This window comes from Lasioglossum baleicum, chromosome 16 (genome assembly GCF_051020765.1).
Source record: "Lasioglossum baleicum chromosome 16, iyLasBale1, whole genome shotgun sequence".
In the NCBI taxonomy this organism is placed as follows: Eukaryota; Metazoa; Arthropoda; class Insecta; order Hymenoptera; family Halictidae; genus Lasioglossum; species Lasioglossum baleicum.
The window spans coordinates 8,060,269-8,079,418 of NC_134944.1; the positions used below are offsets into that span (position 1 = coordinate 8,060,269).

The window sequence follows — 19,150 nt, forward strand, 5'->3', positions numbered from 1 at the left end:
CTCGAATCTCCTCTGCCCCCCTTTGTCTCTCTCTCTCTCTGTCTCTCTTCCGAGTCATTTGCTAAACATGCTTCCTAAGTGACACGCAACAACGAGTTTCTTATGATTTATTAAATGGGGGAGAGAACCACGGGCCTTTTCGGGTGGAGGACGTTTAATTAATTGACGAGCCTAAGAGAGAGAGAGAGAGAGAGAGAGAGAGAGAGAGAGAGAGAGAGAGGGAGAGAGAGAACCGTTTACTCTCTCAGTTTCTCTTCCCCCATCGGACTATTACATGTGGAAAATACATTTATACGCGAACAAGTTTTGAATCGGAGCGATCTCGCGTTCGTTTCCCTTGCTACTTCCTGTTTTTTCGTGCGACTTCCGGTCGGCCATGTTGCCCTCGGGTGTCCACCGCACTCCAAATCGCCTCTGTTCGGCAGCCATTTTTCGTTCGCTTGTCGCTAACTTGTTAAACAATACGTGGCTCTCACCTTCCGAGGTGAGTCTGGCCATTTTTATAAAAAATGGCCACCATTTTTATGAAAAATGGCCACGAGCGTCTGCTTAGGATAGTTCTCTCGTCGAACCTATTTATGTAAACACTATGTCAGACATGGGCAACGTGCTTTTGCCCCTGGGAGCAATTATTCGGAGCAGATAGTGTCATAGGAGGAGACACTGCACCTTTCTTTTACAGATTGCCCCGAGTGGGCGTGGTTCAGCTGCCCCCGACTTCTACGGAACCAGAGAGGTCAGTGCCCCACAGGGCAACCTCTCCCCATGCCTGCTCCAAGTCTTTTTTCCTCGGAGCAAATTGGCCCAGCTCGCGCACCGACCTCGCGAGGGCCATTTCCTCCGATCGACGGCTTTCGAACGCGATTTGGATCCCGGCGAACATGATCCGAGGATTGGAAAGGTGTTCAAACAGCACTGATCGTCGTACAGGCATGGGCAATGAGCGACTCTAGGAAACATCAGAGAAAAAGAGAAAAGATCGTCCTTTATTCTTTGTCCCTGTGTAAAGTGCCTCGAGTGGGCGTGGCCTCGGTGCTCCAAGTTCAAAGAGAACCACGAATAGCGACAAAGAACGACGCCTCAGGGGAAATCAGAGCAAAAGGTAGAAGATCGTCTTTTCTTCTTTCTCTCTGTGTAGAGTGGTTGAAAAGTGGGCGTGGTTTCGGTGGCCCAGAGGACAGGCTCCGCCCACGCCTGCCGTTCGTTCATATTCATCCGAGCGATCTTACGTTCGAGACAGACGAACCTGAAGACAAGGTTTCCCACCTGTGGCCAGGTGAAGTTTCGATCCAATTAAGGGGGTGTTCACATTTCCAGGAATGCAAAGATGGAGTTCTTCGGTAGTCAAAAGCGCTACTTTTACGTTTACCAGGAAAATACAGTAATCCCTGTAGTGTGACAGAGATCGTGAAGGGATACTATTATTTTTTGTAGAAAAGGACAGACAACACTAGCGCAATAATGAAACTTCTTTATTGTTTACTTATTTTTAATGAAATTTTACCGATATATTTGCGACAGTTTTCTGATTAAAATGACGCCAAACAATAGATGCAATTTTACCCATATTTACTGTACACGTGAAACATAATTTATAATGTATCATATACATATAAGAAAATTGAAAATAAAAAAGGTAGTATCGCGTTGGTATTTTAAACAATCCAATAAGCTTGGAATTTTTGCCAACCGTCGCGGTGGCTGTTCCTCTTTCTTTCTCAATTAAACCACTAAATACAGTTGAAATTATATCGCGTTTAGTATGAATTTAATCAGAGAAAAATGCCACAAATAAGTTGGTGAAAGTAACGAATTAAAAAAGTAATGTAAAATAAAGAAGTTTTGTAATTGGATTAGTAGTGGTTCACACAGGTATACCCGACCTTGTCCGTAACGGGATACGCCCCCAGCAGTGTTCCGATATGGTGCATCTTTTCTCGCGCATGCGCGGCCAAAACAGTGACGTATCTATGTATTAGGATGATGAGGTACCAGACCCCTGAGGCAGTTATATTGGTGGGAATGTACCAAACAATCTGTTCCGGATAAAAAGACTCCAGGACGTGTCCTATGAGTTACAAAATATACAGAAATACATATGTTCTACATTCATTTTTCAGAATTAAATCATACCAATTTTTTTTTAATTCTGCGGGGTGCTCAAGGTTCCCCATTTTATCGAGAATCTTACTTTACTGAGTCTGAAATCGCCGCGCATGCGCCAGAAAAGATGCAGCACATCGGAACACTGCCCTCCAAGTGAAAGGGGTAGGGGAACTGACTCAGATCGCAAAGCTCCGTCGCGCTTAGATCGCGACATTACTGTAGCTGCATGCACAGCTTATGTAATAATGCAAATTAAGCCTCGTAAACGTAAAAATAGGACTTTTGAGGACTACTGCGGTCCAGATTGATTTTTTATCTAGTGCTTTTGAAACTGGAGAGCCCCATCTTCGCATTATCGAGAAACGAGAAGTCGTATCCCGCACTGTAAAGGAGAACACCCCCTCGACGGGAGAACTGACCAATTCGTTTACAATTATCGAAGCTTACGGCAACAGAAATGAAGGTCAGTGGGCGAACGTTCTGATCGTTATAAAACAGCGATGAATCCGGAGAACGGATAAGCGAGGGTCGGAGAGGTTGAAAGAAGCGAACAGTCGCACAAATCCATTCCGAAACGGACGAGTAAACTCTCGTCCAGGTTAATTGACGCGACGTAAGACCGTCCCGAGACTGACCGTCTGTGATGAACGGCGACCTTGTAATCCTCGACGAAACACGGAGAGAACCAACGGAAACACTCGACAAATAGAGAAGTACAATGAGAAAGGCACGATCCACAATCGGGAGACATCCGGAATCACCGATACGATCGCGGACGTTACAGATCGAAGATACAAATGGAACTTATTGCCAGTCCGCGACTCGAAATTCTACGAGGACCGAGGTGAAGAGAGGGACCAGCTGATTTACCGCATCGTTACGCGAAAATCGCTGGTCGACAGGCGAGATAAATAGCTTTCTAATGACGATGAACAACGGCGTTTACCGACGCCGACGATGACTATAATATGACAATGAAGAAACCCGACTGTGTAAAGACAATCTCTCTCTCTCTCTTTTCTTCTGTTCTCATTATTTCTTCTTTTTTTTTTTATCGAATAACAGTGTAACGATAAGACGATCACAATAAATGACTCTGTATCCTTAACATAAACGCGAACACGGCGAGTTACGCGGGTTTACACCGCGTGTATACTTCTTTGTAGTTTCTCAATTGTCCAGCTCGCGGACAATGTTCGAACGAGCGCAGAACTATATACCGCAACCGGACAGGTTTCTCGGTTCTCTTCACTAATACCGGTTTTCTCGCGCTGAAAAATCTTTCTCTCTTTCGAACACTGAACACAAGGAGAAAGAAGTGATTCCGTAGAAAATCGTGTACCGATATACGGGCTCCGAGCTTCCGTGTGTCTGCACGAACCTGCCGTTCCTTGTATTTACAAATCAAAATAATAATAATAATAATTACTTGCACCGCTCGGCTCTTACATGTACATATTCACATGCCTCTGGTACATTGTACGTACGAAGAAAAAGGAAAAACTTGTGCGATCGGCGTATATACACACACACACATACATATATATGTATATACGTTGTAAATGGACTGCCGATTCTTACGCGTCCGTAGCTCGCGAGAATGTCACTCGATTTTGTGAAGTGTCGGAGCTATCGAAGACTTCGGCCTTTGAAAAATCTTGTTTCGCGTAAAAATCCGCAGTCCGGTTAATAATCGTGGCCACGCAAATCGTTCGGTAAATCGTTAATTGATCAGTCTCTCGCCTGGTACGTCGACGGGACTCACTATTCCGAATTTCAACCCTGCAGTTGCGCACAGATCCACTACACACCGATTTGTACACTAAACAATCGGAAATAACAATGTTCCTGAATTTCTTTCGGACAGATGCACAGTGTACGCTCGAAGTACACATTTGAAAGTATTTTAGGTTATTTTTGTAGAATTTCAGACCGACGGAGTGCCTCACAATTCTGAATTACAACACTGCACACCGGGTTTTCTATCAAACATTTGCAAATACGAATGTTTCTGAATTTCTTTCGCACAGATGAACAGTGTAGGCTCGAAGTACACACATTTGAAAGTATTTTAGGTTATTTTTGCAGAATTTCTGACCAACGTAGTGCCTCGCAATTCTGAATTTCAACACTGCACACCGGTTTTTCTATTAAACAACCTCAAATACGAATGTTCCTGAATTTCTTTCGCACAGATGCACAGTGTAGGCTCGAAGTAAATAATTGAAAGTATTTTAGACAATTTTTGTGCCTCTGCAGGGTCGATTATCCGTATTCTAACGCGCGCGTAGTCGGAGAAGACGATACAGCGACGATGTTAGGTGACAGAAGTGTTGAAACGTCGAATGGCCAAACGATTTGACGCCGCAACCCTAAGCGCGTAGTTCCGCCGTTTCCGGTGGAACATGGCGTTCTCTATCGCGAAAGAAGCCCTCGGAGGAGAGAGAAACGAAAAGAAACCGTGTAAGAACATCGTACCCCTTCCACACACGCGCTGGCATACACGAGAAACGATTTTCCATGGGGACGTGCCCTCTAAGCAGCCCCACGAGCCGTTCCGCAGCTTCAAATAAAATCACTTCCTGTTCGCGTGATCTTATTTTCGGCTGTTGACCGGTGAAGTTTGCGTGGGGAATTTACAGGACACCCTGTATATATATATACATATATCTTTGTGCTGGGTGAACAATTAATTCACGGAAGTTTCATCGACAGTTAATAATACTCTCTTTCTCTAATTTCTCACATCCATGCAATCCTTCTTCTGTCTTCCACCCCCTCTCTCTCTCTCTCTCTCTCTCTCTCGCTCGCTCGCTCTCGTTCAAGTTACAAGTTGCACAGTAAAAATAACACCTCGCAACGCGTATAAATACTATGGCTTGCCGGTTATGTGATTAGTACGATAGGTATACATATAGATGTACGCACACGGGCCCCATTACACATTGATATTACACGAGAGTACATTTACGAGGGTGGCGGGACTCGTGTCGTGGCGAGAATACGAATCCGTCGACGTACGATCCTCGAGAATGACCACGTTGATAACCTTTCTCTTTGTGTGTGGAAACGCGACACCACCTTTTTGTCGGACACGCATGTGTCTCTTTCTTTGATAGAGAAAGAAGGATTCTCTCGAAGCGCGCGAAGAAAAAGTCGATCAAACGAAAGGAGATAGAACCTGTTGCACATTCTGCTCTCGGCGAAGTCTAATTTACAAAATAGAATAGTTATATGTATATATATATATGTATGTATATACTGTACAAATGACTGTATTCGCCTAGTCGCTTTTATCTACTTAGTCGAAGAAAATTGTGCCCATCTCTGGTCTAAACGTGAACACAGGAAACGCAACGGCTAGATCGTTAATCGAATCGAGGAACGTTCCGCGAGCACACACACTCCTCCTCTCGTCGCTCGCATGATCGTCGCTGGACTGCGGATCACACGCATTTATGGTAAAAATGCAGATTTGCAATTCAAGGAAAGACATATCAAAGAAACTTAAGAGCTTCGATTATACTAATTTTGGTTGGCTGTTTCACAAAGAATTTTTAGTTAGGTTAGGACCATAAGCCCGGTGTTCATAAATGCACAATGATCCGCAGTTTAGTGACAGCACTACTGCACAATTGCAACAGTTCAGAACTGCGGATCTTTATGCAAAATAAAAATTGTCTACATCAATTGCAAAAAATCGAATGTTGTTTCTTCTTTTAATGATTTTCATAGGAGATGAATCATACATCGACATCTTCAATGTTTTGAAAGCATAAAGATCCACAGTCTAGTGATCACTGAACTGGAGATGTTTAGAAACGTACTTCTTCAGTGATCCCCGAGGATTTTCTGCATTGTAAATTACTGTGTCTGAACATCCGCAGCACAGTGACAATTTCTCTAGAGAGTGCTAATTCAGTTTGTCTTCAGGTGTTGCGATTTTTGATGCACTAGTAAGGACAAGCGTTTGAGAGAGAAGCGAAAATGAAAGAGCGATCGAATTTGATAGGAAACGTCTGGAGCAGGACGATAACAGGAGGATAGCGTTAGTCAGAAACCTGGCTTCTTCGTTTCTCGCTCAGTTTCGCGCGATAGTCTCGTTTTCCTATCAGGAAAAGGATCTACCGGTCCGCGGTTTGATCCAGCTGCTTCACGGTGCGAGCCTACGTTTTACGTGCGCACACGGCGAGAGAAAGAGGTGCCACATACTTCCCGAATCACTCTAATAAATAGACTACGGATCTTTATACAAAATAAAAATTGTCTGCGTCAATTGCAAGACACGGTAGCCATTTACAAGCTGTTCTCTTTTTCAGATGATTCGAACAAGCTGAAAATAGTACATCGGCACTTTTAACCCGTAGCACTCGAGTGGCGACTCTTATTAAATGATTTCGTATCAAATGAATCACTAAACATTTGAGGATTGCATGAGCAAATTGAATAAAATGAAATATTCTAGGTTAGAAAAAATGTTTAGTTTTCCGAGTGCAAAGGGTTAAATTTATTTAATTCTTCCATTAATTTAAATTGCACCATTCTTCCCAGTAATGCACAAAAAATCCGCGCTTTACTGATAAACAATGTATACCCATTTGAAAAACGAACTTTACACTCGATGAAATTAATTTCCCCTCTACACCAATATTGATAGAACGTTGCTTCAAGATCCTCAGTCTATTCATAGAAATGCCTATTAATATCCAAGTGTTGATAAACCTCCAGCAAAGAAATTGTCTCAAAGCTTTTCCTGAAAACGACTCGAACACGATTCGAACCCTGTGGATCCCGCCCCACGGGGGTGGAACGTCTTATGGGGTTCGAAGATCGCCTCTTTCTCTCGGCGTGCGTACCGGAAACGGTCGAAAGAAAGCGACGAGCGTGTACACGATCGCGTCTGAATATTCAATGGGGAAACTCGATGGTGGAATTTGCGATATACAGGGTGTCCAAACGGCGTCGTCGTGAATGAATCGAATTGCACAGACACGGTGGCGCGCGCGCGCGAGTCCGAGGGATTATTTTCTTCCGCGCGCCCTTCGTCAGCCCTCTGCCTCCGAGATTTTTGTACACGAATTTCGTTTTTTCGATCGTGTCGTAGTTGTGTCGTTCATTATTTTTATATAGTTATGTATATACTCCCCCGGGACACGAAAGCATTCGTTCGGAATAAACGAGAGACGCGGGATACTTTACATTACGAAGTCGAATAAATAAGCAACATATTATACCTCTGTATGTTTTATAACATTTACATTGACATACTTTGATTGTAAAGTTTGGAGCCTAAACGCTAGTCAAAAAGTGTACGTGTAAAACGAATTTTTGTTACTCTCTTCTAGTATTTTTTTTTCTTTTCCTCTCCCTCTCTCTCTCTCTCTCTCTCTCTCTTTCACACACACAGGCATACATAGATACATTCACACGTGCACACGCAGATTTTCTCTTCCTTTCTTTCTCTCTTTCAACGTGGCACATCTCTTGCACAGGATTTACATACGTAAACATTATCCTACGACGACAGTGTGTGTTTGCTTGTTTGTTGTTGTTCTGTTTGTGGTTCTGTAATATGCGATAGTGTGTCCGTTTAGATGCGTGTGTGTGTGCCTCTAAGTACACGAGTTCGAACGTATTCTCGAAAAATGGAAAAAAGAAACGAAGAAGAAGAAGAAGAATCGGTAAAAACGATAATCGTAAAAGTGAGAGGAATCTCGATCCATCGGGAAACGCACATAAAAACATGAATCTGTGGACGGTCACCCTGTACATATTTGATACATAGTTATATAATTAAAACGCTCTTCGAAATACTGTAAAATCTCACAAAATACTCTTCTTGTAAAAAGGTGCGGCTGAGACTCCTACGGGTCGGGCCAATGCGATTTAAAAGTCGAGATTCGGAAGTCGAGGGAAATTAATTCGTTCGCGGAAATACACGGAGAGAGATCGTAATCAAAAAATGGCGATTTTGGGGAGGGAGGAGGAGGAGACAGTACGGGACAATATGGGACAGTTGTTTCTCGGTTTACTCGGGGTAGAAATCATAGAGATTCGAAGAACCGAGTACAAAAATTGAAACAGAAAAGAATTGCAAAGAAAAAAGGAGAGAAATCAGAAGAAACGTTCAAAGAGGGGACTTTTCATCGAGGGGGAAAATTGCCTAAGTCTTCAGGAAACGCTCTTAACGCCTACAACCCGAATACGACAATCGAAAAGAAGAGACCGCGTCGACGAGTGTGCCAGACACCGAGGGAACAGAGCCGGTGCGTTACTCGATAGCGCACCATCCATTCGTTTGCACTCTTATCAACGAATTGATGCGTAAGAAAAATAAAATTAACGAGGTAATCGGTAAAATTGCACGTGTTTCTCAGCGACGAACATTGTACACCGTATCGCGCGCGGTGCGTACCAGCCGTGCTTCCCTCCGTACCGTCACGCTACAGCCAATGAGAACGACGACGGTACAAAGAGAAGAGAAGACTGCGAACGCGCTTGTTCCCTTTCGGCACACTCTCGCCGAGCCTGAAACGGGAGAGTCAGTCGATCAGCGATTTAACGGAAAGAAGGAAAGTGGGGGGAGGGTGTGGTATGGGATGGGAGAAAAGAAGAAGATGTTGTCTGTCGTAGACGATCGGTAACGATAGTAGAATGCTTTGAGGGGCGTTTGCTTGTACACCAATGACGTTAGTAAAGCGGTTCTGTGCAAAAAGAGACGCTGTTCTCCGCAAGCGAGACAGATGTACCCCCCCTGGAACCTCGGGAGACCCTCATCAACGTTCCCTCCTCGGGTCACCGTTCCGTCGAGGAAGAGCGAAGATCGACGGTTAGTTTTCTGCGTGTTTGTCATCGTCTCTGTCTTCACGTCGTCTTTGTCGTCGTCGTCGTCGTCGTTGCTGTCAATAGTAGTCGTTCGTCGATCGCGTCGCGCGTCGTCTCGCGATCCTCTCCAACACGGATCCATATCGATCGGTACCCGGACCGGTACCGGACCGGGTCCGACGCGACCCGTCGCGAACCACGCGACAACGCGTTTTTCAGATCGCCCACTGCACGAGCCGCTCGACTCGCATGATCGGCTCGAGACCGAGCGTTATCGTGACTCCGGTGGCGCGAACCGCTGCTGACAGGACACGTCCGCAGGAACGAAGTCACAAGAGCTCGTACTGGCGCAAGTGCATACGCTGGATGATGTCCCGGCAATCGTTGAACACCCGCTTGATGTTCTCCGTGTCGACGGCGCATGTGAAGTGCGGATAACAATAGTGCTTGCCGTCCCCGCTCGCCGTGCTTATACGCTGGAAAAAACAAACAGACCACCAGGATAAGGTTAAACGTCCCTCTCCGATGGCGCAACGATGATCGACCCGCTAACCGGCTTCGTTTATTCGCTATTGTCCTGCTGCGGTTCTTTTTCTTTTAGTTTTGATCAATTATTCTAGGCCCGGTGTGTTGTGAGTCGTGGTGGGTTGCTTTGGGTAACAGAGAATTTCTTAATTTGTAATGGAGAAAGTAACTCGCTGCGGTCCTTTCCCTTTTGAGTTTGATCTTGACCGATTACTCTAGCTCTGGTGTGTTGTGTTGGGTAGCAGAGAATTTCTTAAAGTACGGTTAGAAGTGTAATTCGTAATGGAGAAAGTAACTCGCTGCGGTTCTTTCCCTTTTGAGTTTGATGTTGACCGATTACTCTAGCTCTGGTGTGTTGTGGGGGTTGTTTTGGACAGCAGAGAACTTCTTAGAGCAGGCCTGGGCGACACTGGTTCGCGGAACAGATGCGGCTGCTTCTCTCCTTCTCTTGCTCGGTAGGACAGTATCCCCACCACGTGCACTCCGACAGAGGAGTAGCAGCAACATCTGCTCCGCGAGCCAGCGTTGCCCAGGCCTGTCTTAGAGTATGGTTGGATTCTTTCCCTTCTGAATTTGATTTTGACTAATTATTCTAGCTCCGGTGTGTTCACAGAATTGTTTCGGGCAGCTGAGAATTTTTGAATGAAATTCTTTCTAGGTGTACGAGACTTCTAAGGGGATTGTGTTGACGTGGCCGAACAATAGTGGCGTCGTTCATGCAAAACAAGTTTGCAGGTGTACCGATCCTATTGTCTCGCTTACCAGAAACTCGTCCCTAATGAAGTACTTGGCCCTTATGACGTCAGGAGGTTCCGTGGTGTCCGCGGGCACGCCGGGTTCGTCCGGCGTCTGATACCGCGAGAACTCTGGGAAATAGTCCGCTAATTTGTGCTTGCCTGCTTTTACCTTCTCCGCTAATAGATCCTGTTTGTTTAAAAATAAGATTACGGAAATTGTGCGGAGCCACCTACAACAGAAACGAGACACTGGTCAAACACAGGGACTTTTACACATTTCTATGATAGATAGTGAACAACGTTCAACCCTTTTTGCTACTAGCTGGTCATAGCAAAAGAGTTGAAAACGGAGATTTATGTTATCGTACCGATTGTTCCAAATGCTTTTGAAGAGATCGAGACTCTCTCTGAGTCGGAGCTTCGTCGGGTCCTCCCTGAGTACCATGTTATAACTACTGCACGCCGTTACGAATATGATTGCCGTTACGTCGTTGAAGCACTGTATCCACTTTCTCCTCTCGTCCCTCTGGCCACCGACGTCGAACATACTGCAATCATCGATACGATCATTTCGCCTTCGATCCACGGACCCGTCACGGTGTTCGCACGTGAGCCGCACATCGGCCGAATCGATAAATACGGTATAAATAATAACTTAATGTTGTTGCATACGAAACGTCTGATTTTGACGCGTTACCCCATCGGCGATTGTTCCATAACCTTTTTAACACTAGAACTACCGGATGAGTCGAAATCTCTTGCTCCTGATTTGTTCTTTTAGAAATATAAAAATTATGAATATTGTGCTAGCGAACTTCTCTATTGAATAACTGCAATTTTGTTGTTATTATTATAAGGCAACGTATGCCAACTGCGTTTAGTACTCGGCAGTTCTAGTGTTAATAGATCTTTCGACAGGAACAGGAACTTCAATCATAAACCAACAACTCACTCTTAATTAGGGTTGCTAGATCTTCTATATTTGATATGAGTCTTCTATATTTGAACTTGATCTCCTATATCATATTTAAATAAAGTTTAAAACGTGCTGTGTACCTCTTTTACTTGAACTCCTATATTTTGAGTCTATCACATATATCATTTTCACTACTTCTTCTATATATTTGGATAAAACCTTTCTGGCAACCCTACCCTTAATATATTTATGGCAAAAATGTTTGGGCGTAGTTTCTTACAACTGAATAAGTTCCCATGCCTCGCAATTTTTACATTGACCAAATCGGACACTTCATACTAAACTACGCAAACAAATACGAGAAGAATCTCCGAGTGCAGAGGATTGGAATGAAAAGTATTAATAAATTTTCGTTCGGCTTCCGCGCAATCGACTTATAAAACAGTTATTTTCGGAGCGTTTCAAGCACCTCTCTCTCTCTCTCTTTCTCTATATTTCTCGCCGAGGATAAAAAGACTGCAGGGCCCGTTCGACCCCGGTTCGTGGGGCAGCGAGTGCTAGAATCGATTCGATAATTTCTGCCAATAGAAAAACGTTGCTGCGAGGACAATGTGGAGCGGAGAATCCGAGTCCGTCGAGCGGACGGAAAAAAAAGGGGGAAATATAATAAAGTTGCGGAGGCGTTAACGCGGCTAACGGATTTCGCTGTGCATGCACACAGGCGTGTTCACCTAAGTCGCCCGTTGTGTGTTACTGTTAATACACACACGGAGACACTCCCCACCCTTACACATCAACCAAACGTACATACACTCGTGTACAACGTACGTTACGTACGTACACACACACATATATACAGAAAAACACGCATAGAGAGAAGAGAACCGTAGGACACAGGCCGGGGATGAGACGCGCGTCGCTGCTTCGCGTTATATTTATCGTCGGCCGATGTTACTGTAATACGTCGGCTATATATAGTTAGACGACGCTGGAAAGCGACGAGAGAGAGCTATCGGCGGAGAGACGCACACGGGGACTTACTGAAAGTTTACTTTGTCGACTTGAAACCGCGTCTCGAAGATACCGGACGTGAGGACACGACACCTCAGGATGTCCTGCAACAGATACACACGAGTCAATAACAGTGAAACACACCTAGACAAATTGATCAGTGCTATGGGGATGCTTACCTGCTCCGTGGGGGTGTAATCCGGTTGTTTAACAATCGCTACCTTATCTAGGAAACTGAAACAACAGAGAAAAGACAGCGTTAATTCGTGTTCGTTCGATCAGAACTTTTCAGAATTGTTTTCTCAACATTTTCCCTCTCAATTTTAAATTTTATATAAATTTACTCATTTATATCATAATTCTAATTCCTTCTTTTAAATTATACAATAAATCTACTAATTTATATTACAATTTAAAATGTATCCCAAATTTTAAATTTTATAACAAATTGACTAATTTATACTTATTTCAATTTTTTTCATTAAATTATAACAAATTTACTAATTTATATTATAATTTTAAAATTCCTCTGAAATTCTATAATAAATTTAACAATTTATAAATTAATTAAAAATTTCCTCTTTAACATTCTCCCATCATTGGACTGCGGATTTTTATGGAATATTTTCTGCATCAATTGCAACAAATGGGAGTCAGACATAGTTCATGGATAATTTTAAGACGTCGGCAATATTTTTATTCTTCGATTATCCTAATTTTTCTCCTGCTTTGCATCGCACCAAACCATTTCTGTTATAAAATCCACGATCTACTAATCCACGATATCACCTATTTTTGCACGAACGCTTGCAAATTACAAAACCGAAAATGTTTGCTAAATTCGGCATCAGAAAGATGTTCAAGAAATGTCGACTGCGGCGTGAAACTGATCAACCCTCTGCCAGCAGGTTTGTTCTATTTCGTCCAGGTTAGTTCGGTTAAAATTCAAAGTTCGGGGGATGGGGAGAAGCAGCGGGGTGGGGGGGGATCTAATAGTCGGTGATCCCTGGGGAGACCGGGGTTCTCGGAGTGCTTGGTCCAGGAAGGGAAGAGAGCTGCAGGATATCTCCTTGGTGGCTGGCATCGCGAAACCGGTACGATAACACACACGTTGGAGGGCGGAAGTGGTTGGGTGAGTCGGGGGATGGTTCTCTGTGAGGGCAAACGAACGGAGAGAGCGGTGGGAGGGCGAGGGGAGAAGAAGAGGAAGAGAGAGATCCTCTATTTTCCTCTTGCTTCACACTTTGGCCTCTCGTGTCTCACTCTCTCGAAGGGAAAGACCCTAGGAAGACCGTTGTGCAAGAGGAGGATGAACTTTCTGTTTTCCTCTTGCTTCAGGCTTGACCCTCTGTCTCTCTCTCTCTGGGAGCAAAAGGCCCCAGAAAAAACCCTTGCGAATGGAGAGAGACGACAGAAGAGCGAGTCTCCGTGTTTTCCTCTCGCTCAGGCCTCGCCCTCTGCCTCTCTTTTCCTCTTTGGGAGCGAAAGACCCTAGAAAAGGGAGGAAGAGCGAGATCCTCTATGTCCCTCTCGCTCAGGCCTCACCCTCTGCCTCTCTTTTCCTCTTTGGGAGCGAAACACCCTAGAAAAAAAAGGAAAAGCGAGATCCTCTATGTCCCTCTCGCTCAGGCCTCACCCTCTGCCTCTCGTTTCCTCTTTGGGGGCGAAAGACCTTAGAAAAAGGAGGAAGAGAGACGATTGAAGAGGAAGATCGAGATCCTCTATTTTCCTCTCGCTCAGGCCTCACCCTCTCTACCTCTCCGGGAGCGAAAGACCCTCCCAGGTCGGTGTCTAGGGTGGATAGAGAGCACCAAGAGGGAAAATCGATCTCCCGTCGGTGTCCTATCCTAACCCCAACTCTCGCCCTCTCGGCCTCGCCGGGTATGCCTCTCTGGCACCCAGTTTCCAATCCGGGTCATGGGTCACTGCCACCGTTGCTCGCCATCAATCGTACGTACAGACTCTCTGTACAGCCCTCCTCTCTCTCTTTCTCTCCTCTCTCGCTCTCTCTCTGTGCAGGTATGTTTGCGAGAGCGAGCGAGCAAGCCCGTATACCAGGGGGTTGGTTTGTTGTGTATAGGTGCGACGAGAACCAACCCCCTGGGCAGGGGTGGGTCGGTCGGGCTCTCTCTTCTCTTCTCTCTTCTCTCCTCTCTCGCTCTCATCGCTTTGACACCGGTGCCGTTGCTCAGGCCTTCCACAGTCGGTTGACGGCGGTAATATATTTACAGACAACCGGTCGCCGGTATGGGGTTTCGACCCGGGAACGATCGTTCCACGCGAGATCGCGGATCTACAGATTTTTCTAAGATCTACAGATGCTCATATGATCGGTCTCTGTTTAGGAATTAACAATTTAATTAAATAACAATAACAATTTTCTATGATAGAAGTTTCCTTCTTGAAATAATAATTTTGATCAGTTGGGGGTATAATGTATCAATATTTTAAAATTATCTTAATCTTTCTGTTTTAAATTCCACAAAATCCCCAATCTTGTAAATTATAATGGTTAATAACAAATTTTATGGTTAATAATAATAAATTTTTAAATTATCTTAATCTTTCCGTTTTAAATTGCACAAAATCCCCAATCTAGTAAATTATAATGGTTAATAATAAATTTTGTGGTATAATAATAATAAATCTTAAAATTATCTTATTCTTTCTGTTTTAAATAGCACAAAATCCCCAATCTAGTAAATTATAATGGTTGATAATAAATTTTGTGGTATAATAATAATAAATCTTAAAATTATCTTAATCTTTCTGTTTTAAATTGCACAAAATCCCCAATCTAGTAAATTATAATGGTTAATAATAAATTTTGTGGTATAATAATAATAAATCTTAAAAGTATCTTAATCTTTCCGTTTTAAATTCCACAAAATCCCCAATCTAGTAAATTATAATGGTTAATAATAAATTTTACGGTTAATAATAATAAATCTTAAAATTATCTTAATCTTTCTGTTTTAAATTCCACAAAATCCCCGATCTAGTAAGTTATAATGGTTCTCTCTCAGCCCTAAGGCGCCATTGAAAGTATCATTGACATTACATTGCGAAGGGTTAATAATTTTACGATCGAACGCGAGGTTCGAGCCCTTATTTGTTCGGCAGTTAGCGAGGTTTGGGTCCACGCGGCCTCCATTTTGCCGTTGAATGTGCTCTGCGGTAAAGTGTTTGATGTGGAGCGAGATTGGGGTGGTTAGGGGTAGGTAGCTCAGGCTGGATAGGGCTAACGAGAGATAACTGGCGGTGTACGGGGATGGTTGGAGTCTGGCTACCGTATCTGTCGGTGTATTCTTACAGGGTTCCTAGAGCCGTTTCAATCAACCCTTTCTGCAACAATATAACAACGAACGAGACTGGTGTCGTTCGAATAGAATCTGTTAAATATATGCGGAGTGGTGAGCAAGACATTACATTACTAAATATGTTGATATCTAATCAATTACTGAACATTTAAGTATCGTGTGAGGTATTGTATCAATTTCATATCTATAAAAAGAATCAAAATCATATAGAATGAAATACTTCTAGGTCGGAAGAAATGTTTAATTTACGAGTTGAAATACATCCGAGTGCAGAGGATAAATTTCCCTTTCATTAAAATGCAATTTCATTTGATTCTCACTGTTCATCCATTGGAGAATAAAATACGAATTCGCCTTCACCCCCAAGTAAATTGTAAACGAAAAATAAATCGAAGGGGTTGATTAGAATAACTAACGGGAGCTAAACGAGGCTAGTTAGAGATATCTGCAACCAGAAGTACCCGAGATCATCTAGATCCAGCTAGAGCCGAGGATGCACATCGATCCTTTGGCAAGACAGTGCTTTCGAGGGAAAGGCTTTGTACAACAGAGATTCCAGCAGTTAGGAAGGAGGTCCGAACCGCAAGCCGACAATTAAGCTCGCCTACCCCGAAAGGGTCGTCGGGTAAGGAGTCGTCGAAATTGGTGGGCGGCTCGAGTAAATTTGCGAAACCGCGAATCGGCGAGATTGATTTTCGCTCGATGCCGGAGGACACCCGCCATATAAAGGACACGAGCGCGTACGTACTTGTGTGTGTGTGTGTGTGTAGGCTCTCGCGGAGAAGGTAGGTCACGAAATTGGCGCGCTCAGACAGAAATGAGGTTATCGACCTCCGGAGAATTGAAAGAGGAAGGAGGTCGTGACCCAGTGGCGACAGCAGAACGATTTTCTCGTTATCGCGGCATGTAACGTCCGCGCGACCTTGGTAGGCCTCCCTCTCTCTCTCTCTCTCTCTCTCTCTCTCTCTCTTTGGATTGTAACAACGTTACATCGAGCGAATAGGGTGTGTGCTACCTAACGGAAACCGTCTAGGTGTGTCGCGCTGCCCGAAACCATTAACCGTTTATTGTCCTGATCGCCGACACGCGTCCGAACAATTAATTCCCTCGTTAAAACGCAGCGGCAGCTAGCAAGCGCGTTAACTGCCGTGGAATTTACGAGCTCTCTCTCTCTCTCTCTCTCTCTCTCTCTCTCTCTCTCTCTCTCTCTCTTAGTCGAGTCCGTTATTGCTACCACCGTTCGGAGCACAACCACTTCGTTTCTCTTTTTTTTTTCTCTGACTCGATTTTGATATCAAGGGTTACGATCGTTTAAAGCTTCCGTTCGACAGGGACCGTCCGCGGAGTACGAACGAGGTCAAAGCGAATCGACGGACTGTCGATTGCATAAGCCGAGAATCGAATTGTCCAGCAGATCCATTGTTTGGGGACTTTGATATTAGGAGGAGATCGCAGGAGGATCTCTTTGAGTGGGGAAAACTTTTAGATGTGCTCTAAACCGATCCTCTCGCAGCGGAATTGATTTCATGAAATTAAGGGTGGAGTTTATAACGCTTTTGGAGTCTGAGGAGGCGTGGCTTCGATGCTCGCAATTTTTACAGAGCTGAGAAAGTGCTCCAAGAGGCAAACTTATTCTATAAATAATGTACACCCTGTATTCTCTAAAAATCTAGATGTAGAAAATCCTGTAGGAGTTCGAGGAGGTGTGGTCAGTCCTAAGGAGGCGTGGCTTCAGTGCTCTCATATTTTATAAGGCTGTATGTTTTAAAAATCTATTCTTGAAAGGCCGTGTTCAATTTTTGGGGGGTTCGAGAAGGTGTGGCCAGTCCTAAGGAGGCGTGGCTTCAGTGCTCTCATATTTTATAAGGCTGTATTTTTTAAAAATCTATTCTTGAAAGGCCGTGTTCAATTTTTGGGGGGTTCGAGAAGGTGTGGCTTTAGGAGGCGTAGCTTCGTGGCTCCCAATTTTTCCGCAGCAGAGACAGTGTCCTACAGATTTATCCTAATGATCTAAATTTAATATTCGCTATAAATCTTCAAGACGTCTTGCTCTGAACAAGTAAAGTAGAGCGTAAAGTAGAGCATAAAGTAGGCGTGGCCTATGTTTAGGAGCAGATTGAATCCTCGGGTCGGCAGGATGAAAAACGTTCGCAATCACGGGGGAGAATGTGATCGCGCGAACCAGACCGAAGAGGATTGTTCGCCGAAGAAATGACTCCGACTGAGCCAACAATCGATAATCGGGCCCGTTGTTGTATCGCCCTCCCGTATTCTTGTCGAACAAATATTTATTCGCGGCGCGCACAGTGACTCAAATTCGAGATATTTCGGGCCGGCTGTTTGTTGGCCCATATTCCTTTTATCTCGCGATACTGAAACGCGCGCGGCTCGCGCGTTCAACAAGACTCGCGATTTCGGCAAGAATCTGTTTCGCGGACCGTTTTCTCCCGGCAATTTTCTTTCTTTTCTCTCGAAACATGAAGAAAGAAGAAAAGAGAGATCCCACGTATTTTCTGCCGGTGAAAAGCATGTTTAGCAAACAGCCCGGCGAAATTACAACGATCTCGCGCGCGTCCCTCTAACCCGCCGCACGCGAACGCCTCTCCGTTATATATCGGAACCGGTGCTCCCTAAAAATACGATGCGCTATTTCCATCGAACGGTTTCCTCGCTGCACAAGAGAGGACGGCCGAGAGAATCGAGGGAAAACAGAAAAAAGGGGAGAGAGAAAGAGAGCCTGAAAAATTCAAGCGAGCCTCGGCCAGGTGCAGTTAACCGAGGCGCGACCCGCTATCTCCAACATTTTTCCCTAGAAAACATCGACGCCAGGGAAAAACTGTAGTTTCGCAGGGGAAAAAGGAGCCGCTCGATCGGCCAGTAATCGAACCCGAATCTTCCCCTTTTAACGCTTTGATCACTATTTTACCTGGCACTTCTTTGTCTTCGATTTTACACCCTGTACAAGTTGTTCTTTATACACTATCGAGTCACTATTTTGAAAAACCTAGCTGCGAAAGCACGTGCTGTCTGGGTGGTGGGCGTGGTCTGCACTGGGGAGGCGTGGCTGTGTTGTTCATAATTTTTATGGAGGCCAGACAGCGCCAGATAGAAAATGATTCTTGTTCGTGATCTTATAATTTTTCTAAAAATTCTAGGGTTGGATACTCCTGCTCCCTGTCGAGTAGGCGTGGCTTCATTGCTCACACTTTTAACAAGATCAGGACAATCTTTGTCTACGATCAATCTGAACCTTTTCCTTAAAAATCTAGTTCTGCAAAGTCTCGTTCTTCCTTCGTGAAGATTCAACAAGGTGTGGCCAATCTTAAGGGGGTGTGGTCTATCCTGAGGAGGCGTGGCTACCCTGCTACTACTTCCGACATCCCCTCTGTCCCGCAGACAAATTTGAATTACCCAAGCCTACGATAGCTTTGAAGATCCTCGTAAATGCTCCACACAATATTTTTGTAGGTGTGGTCCCTTGGCCCCCGACTTCCCCGAGTCAAGCTCACGTCTCCAAGGCAACCCCTGCCTATCCCGCTGATCAGTTCATTCAGCTCGCTCCACCCCAACGAAGGAACGCCGACAACGGAGAAGAAGACGACGAAGAGGAGGAGGAGGAGGAGGAGAGTTTGAAAAGTCGTCGAAACGGAATAGTATTCTAAAAATGTACGATCGGCGACAGGTGATTAAGTTCATTCAGCTCGGGACCC

The 19,150-nt window shown here is 44.5% G+C and overlaps 1 protein-coding gene across 1 annotated transcript in view; it reads right to left on the reverse strand.

Moving 5' to 3' along the window:
- Positions 1-7,478: 7,478 nt before the first annotated feature.
- Galphas (G protein alpha s subunit) overlaps positions 7,479-19,150 on the reverse strand; it is a 39,410-nt gene continuing 27,738 nt past the window's right edge. The window contains exons 6-10 of the mRNA XM_076440908.1: positions 12,300-12,354; positions 12,151-12,224; positions 10,562-10,741; positions 10,219-10,423; positions 7,479-9,407 (exon numbers count right to left, since the gene is read on the reverse strand). Of these exons, the coding sequence (XP_076297023.1) occupies positions 9,261-9,407; positions 10,219-10,423; positions 10,562-10,741; positions 12,151-12,224; positions 12,300-12,354 (661 nt within the window). The 3' untranslated portion in view covers positions 7,479-9,260. The remainder of the gene's footprint in view (positions 9,408-10,218; positions 10,424-10,561; positions 10,742-12,150; positions 12,225-12,299; positions 12,355-19,150) is intronic.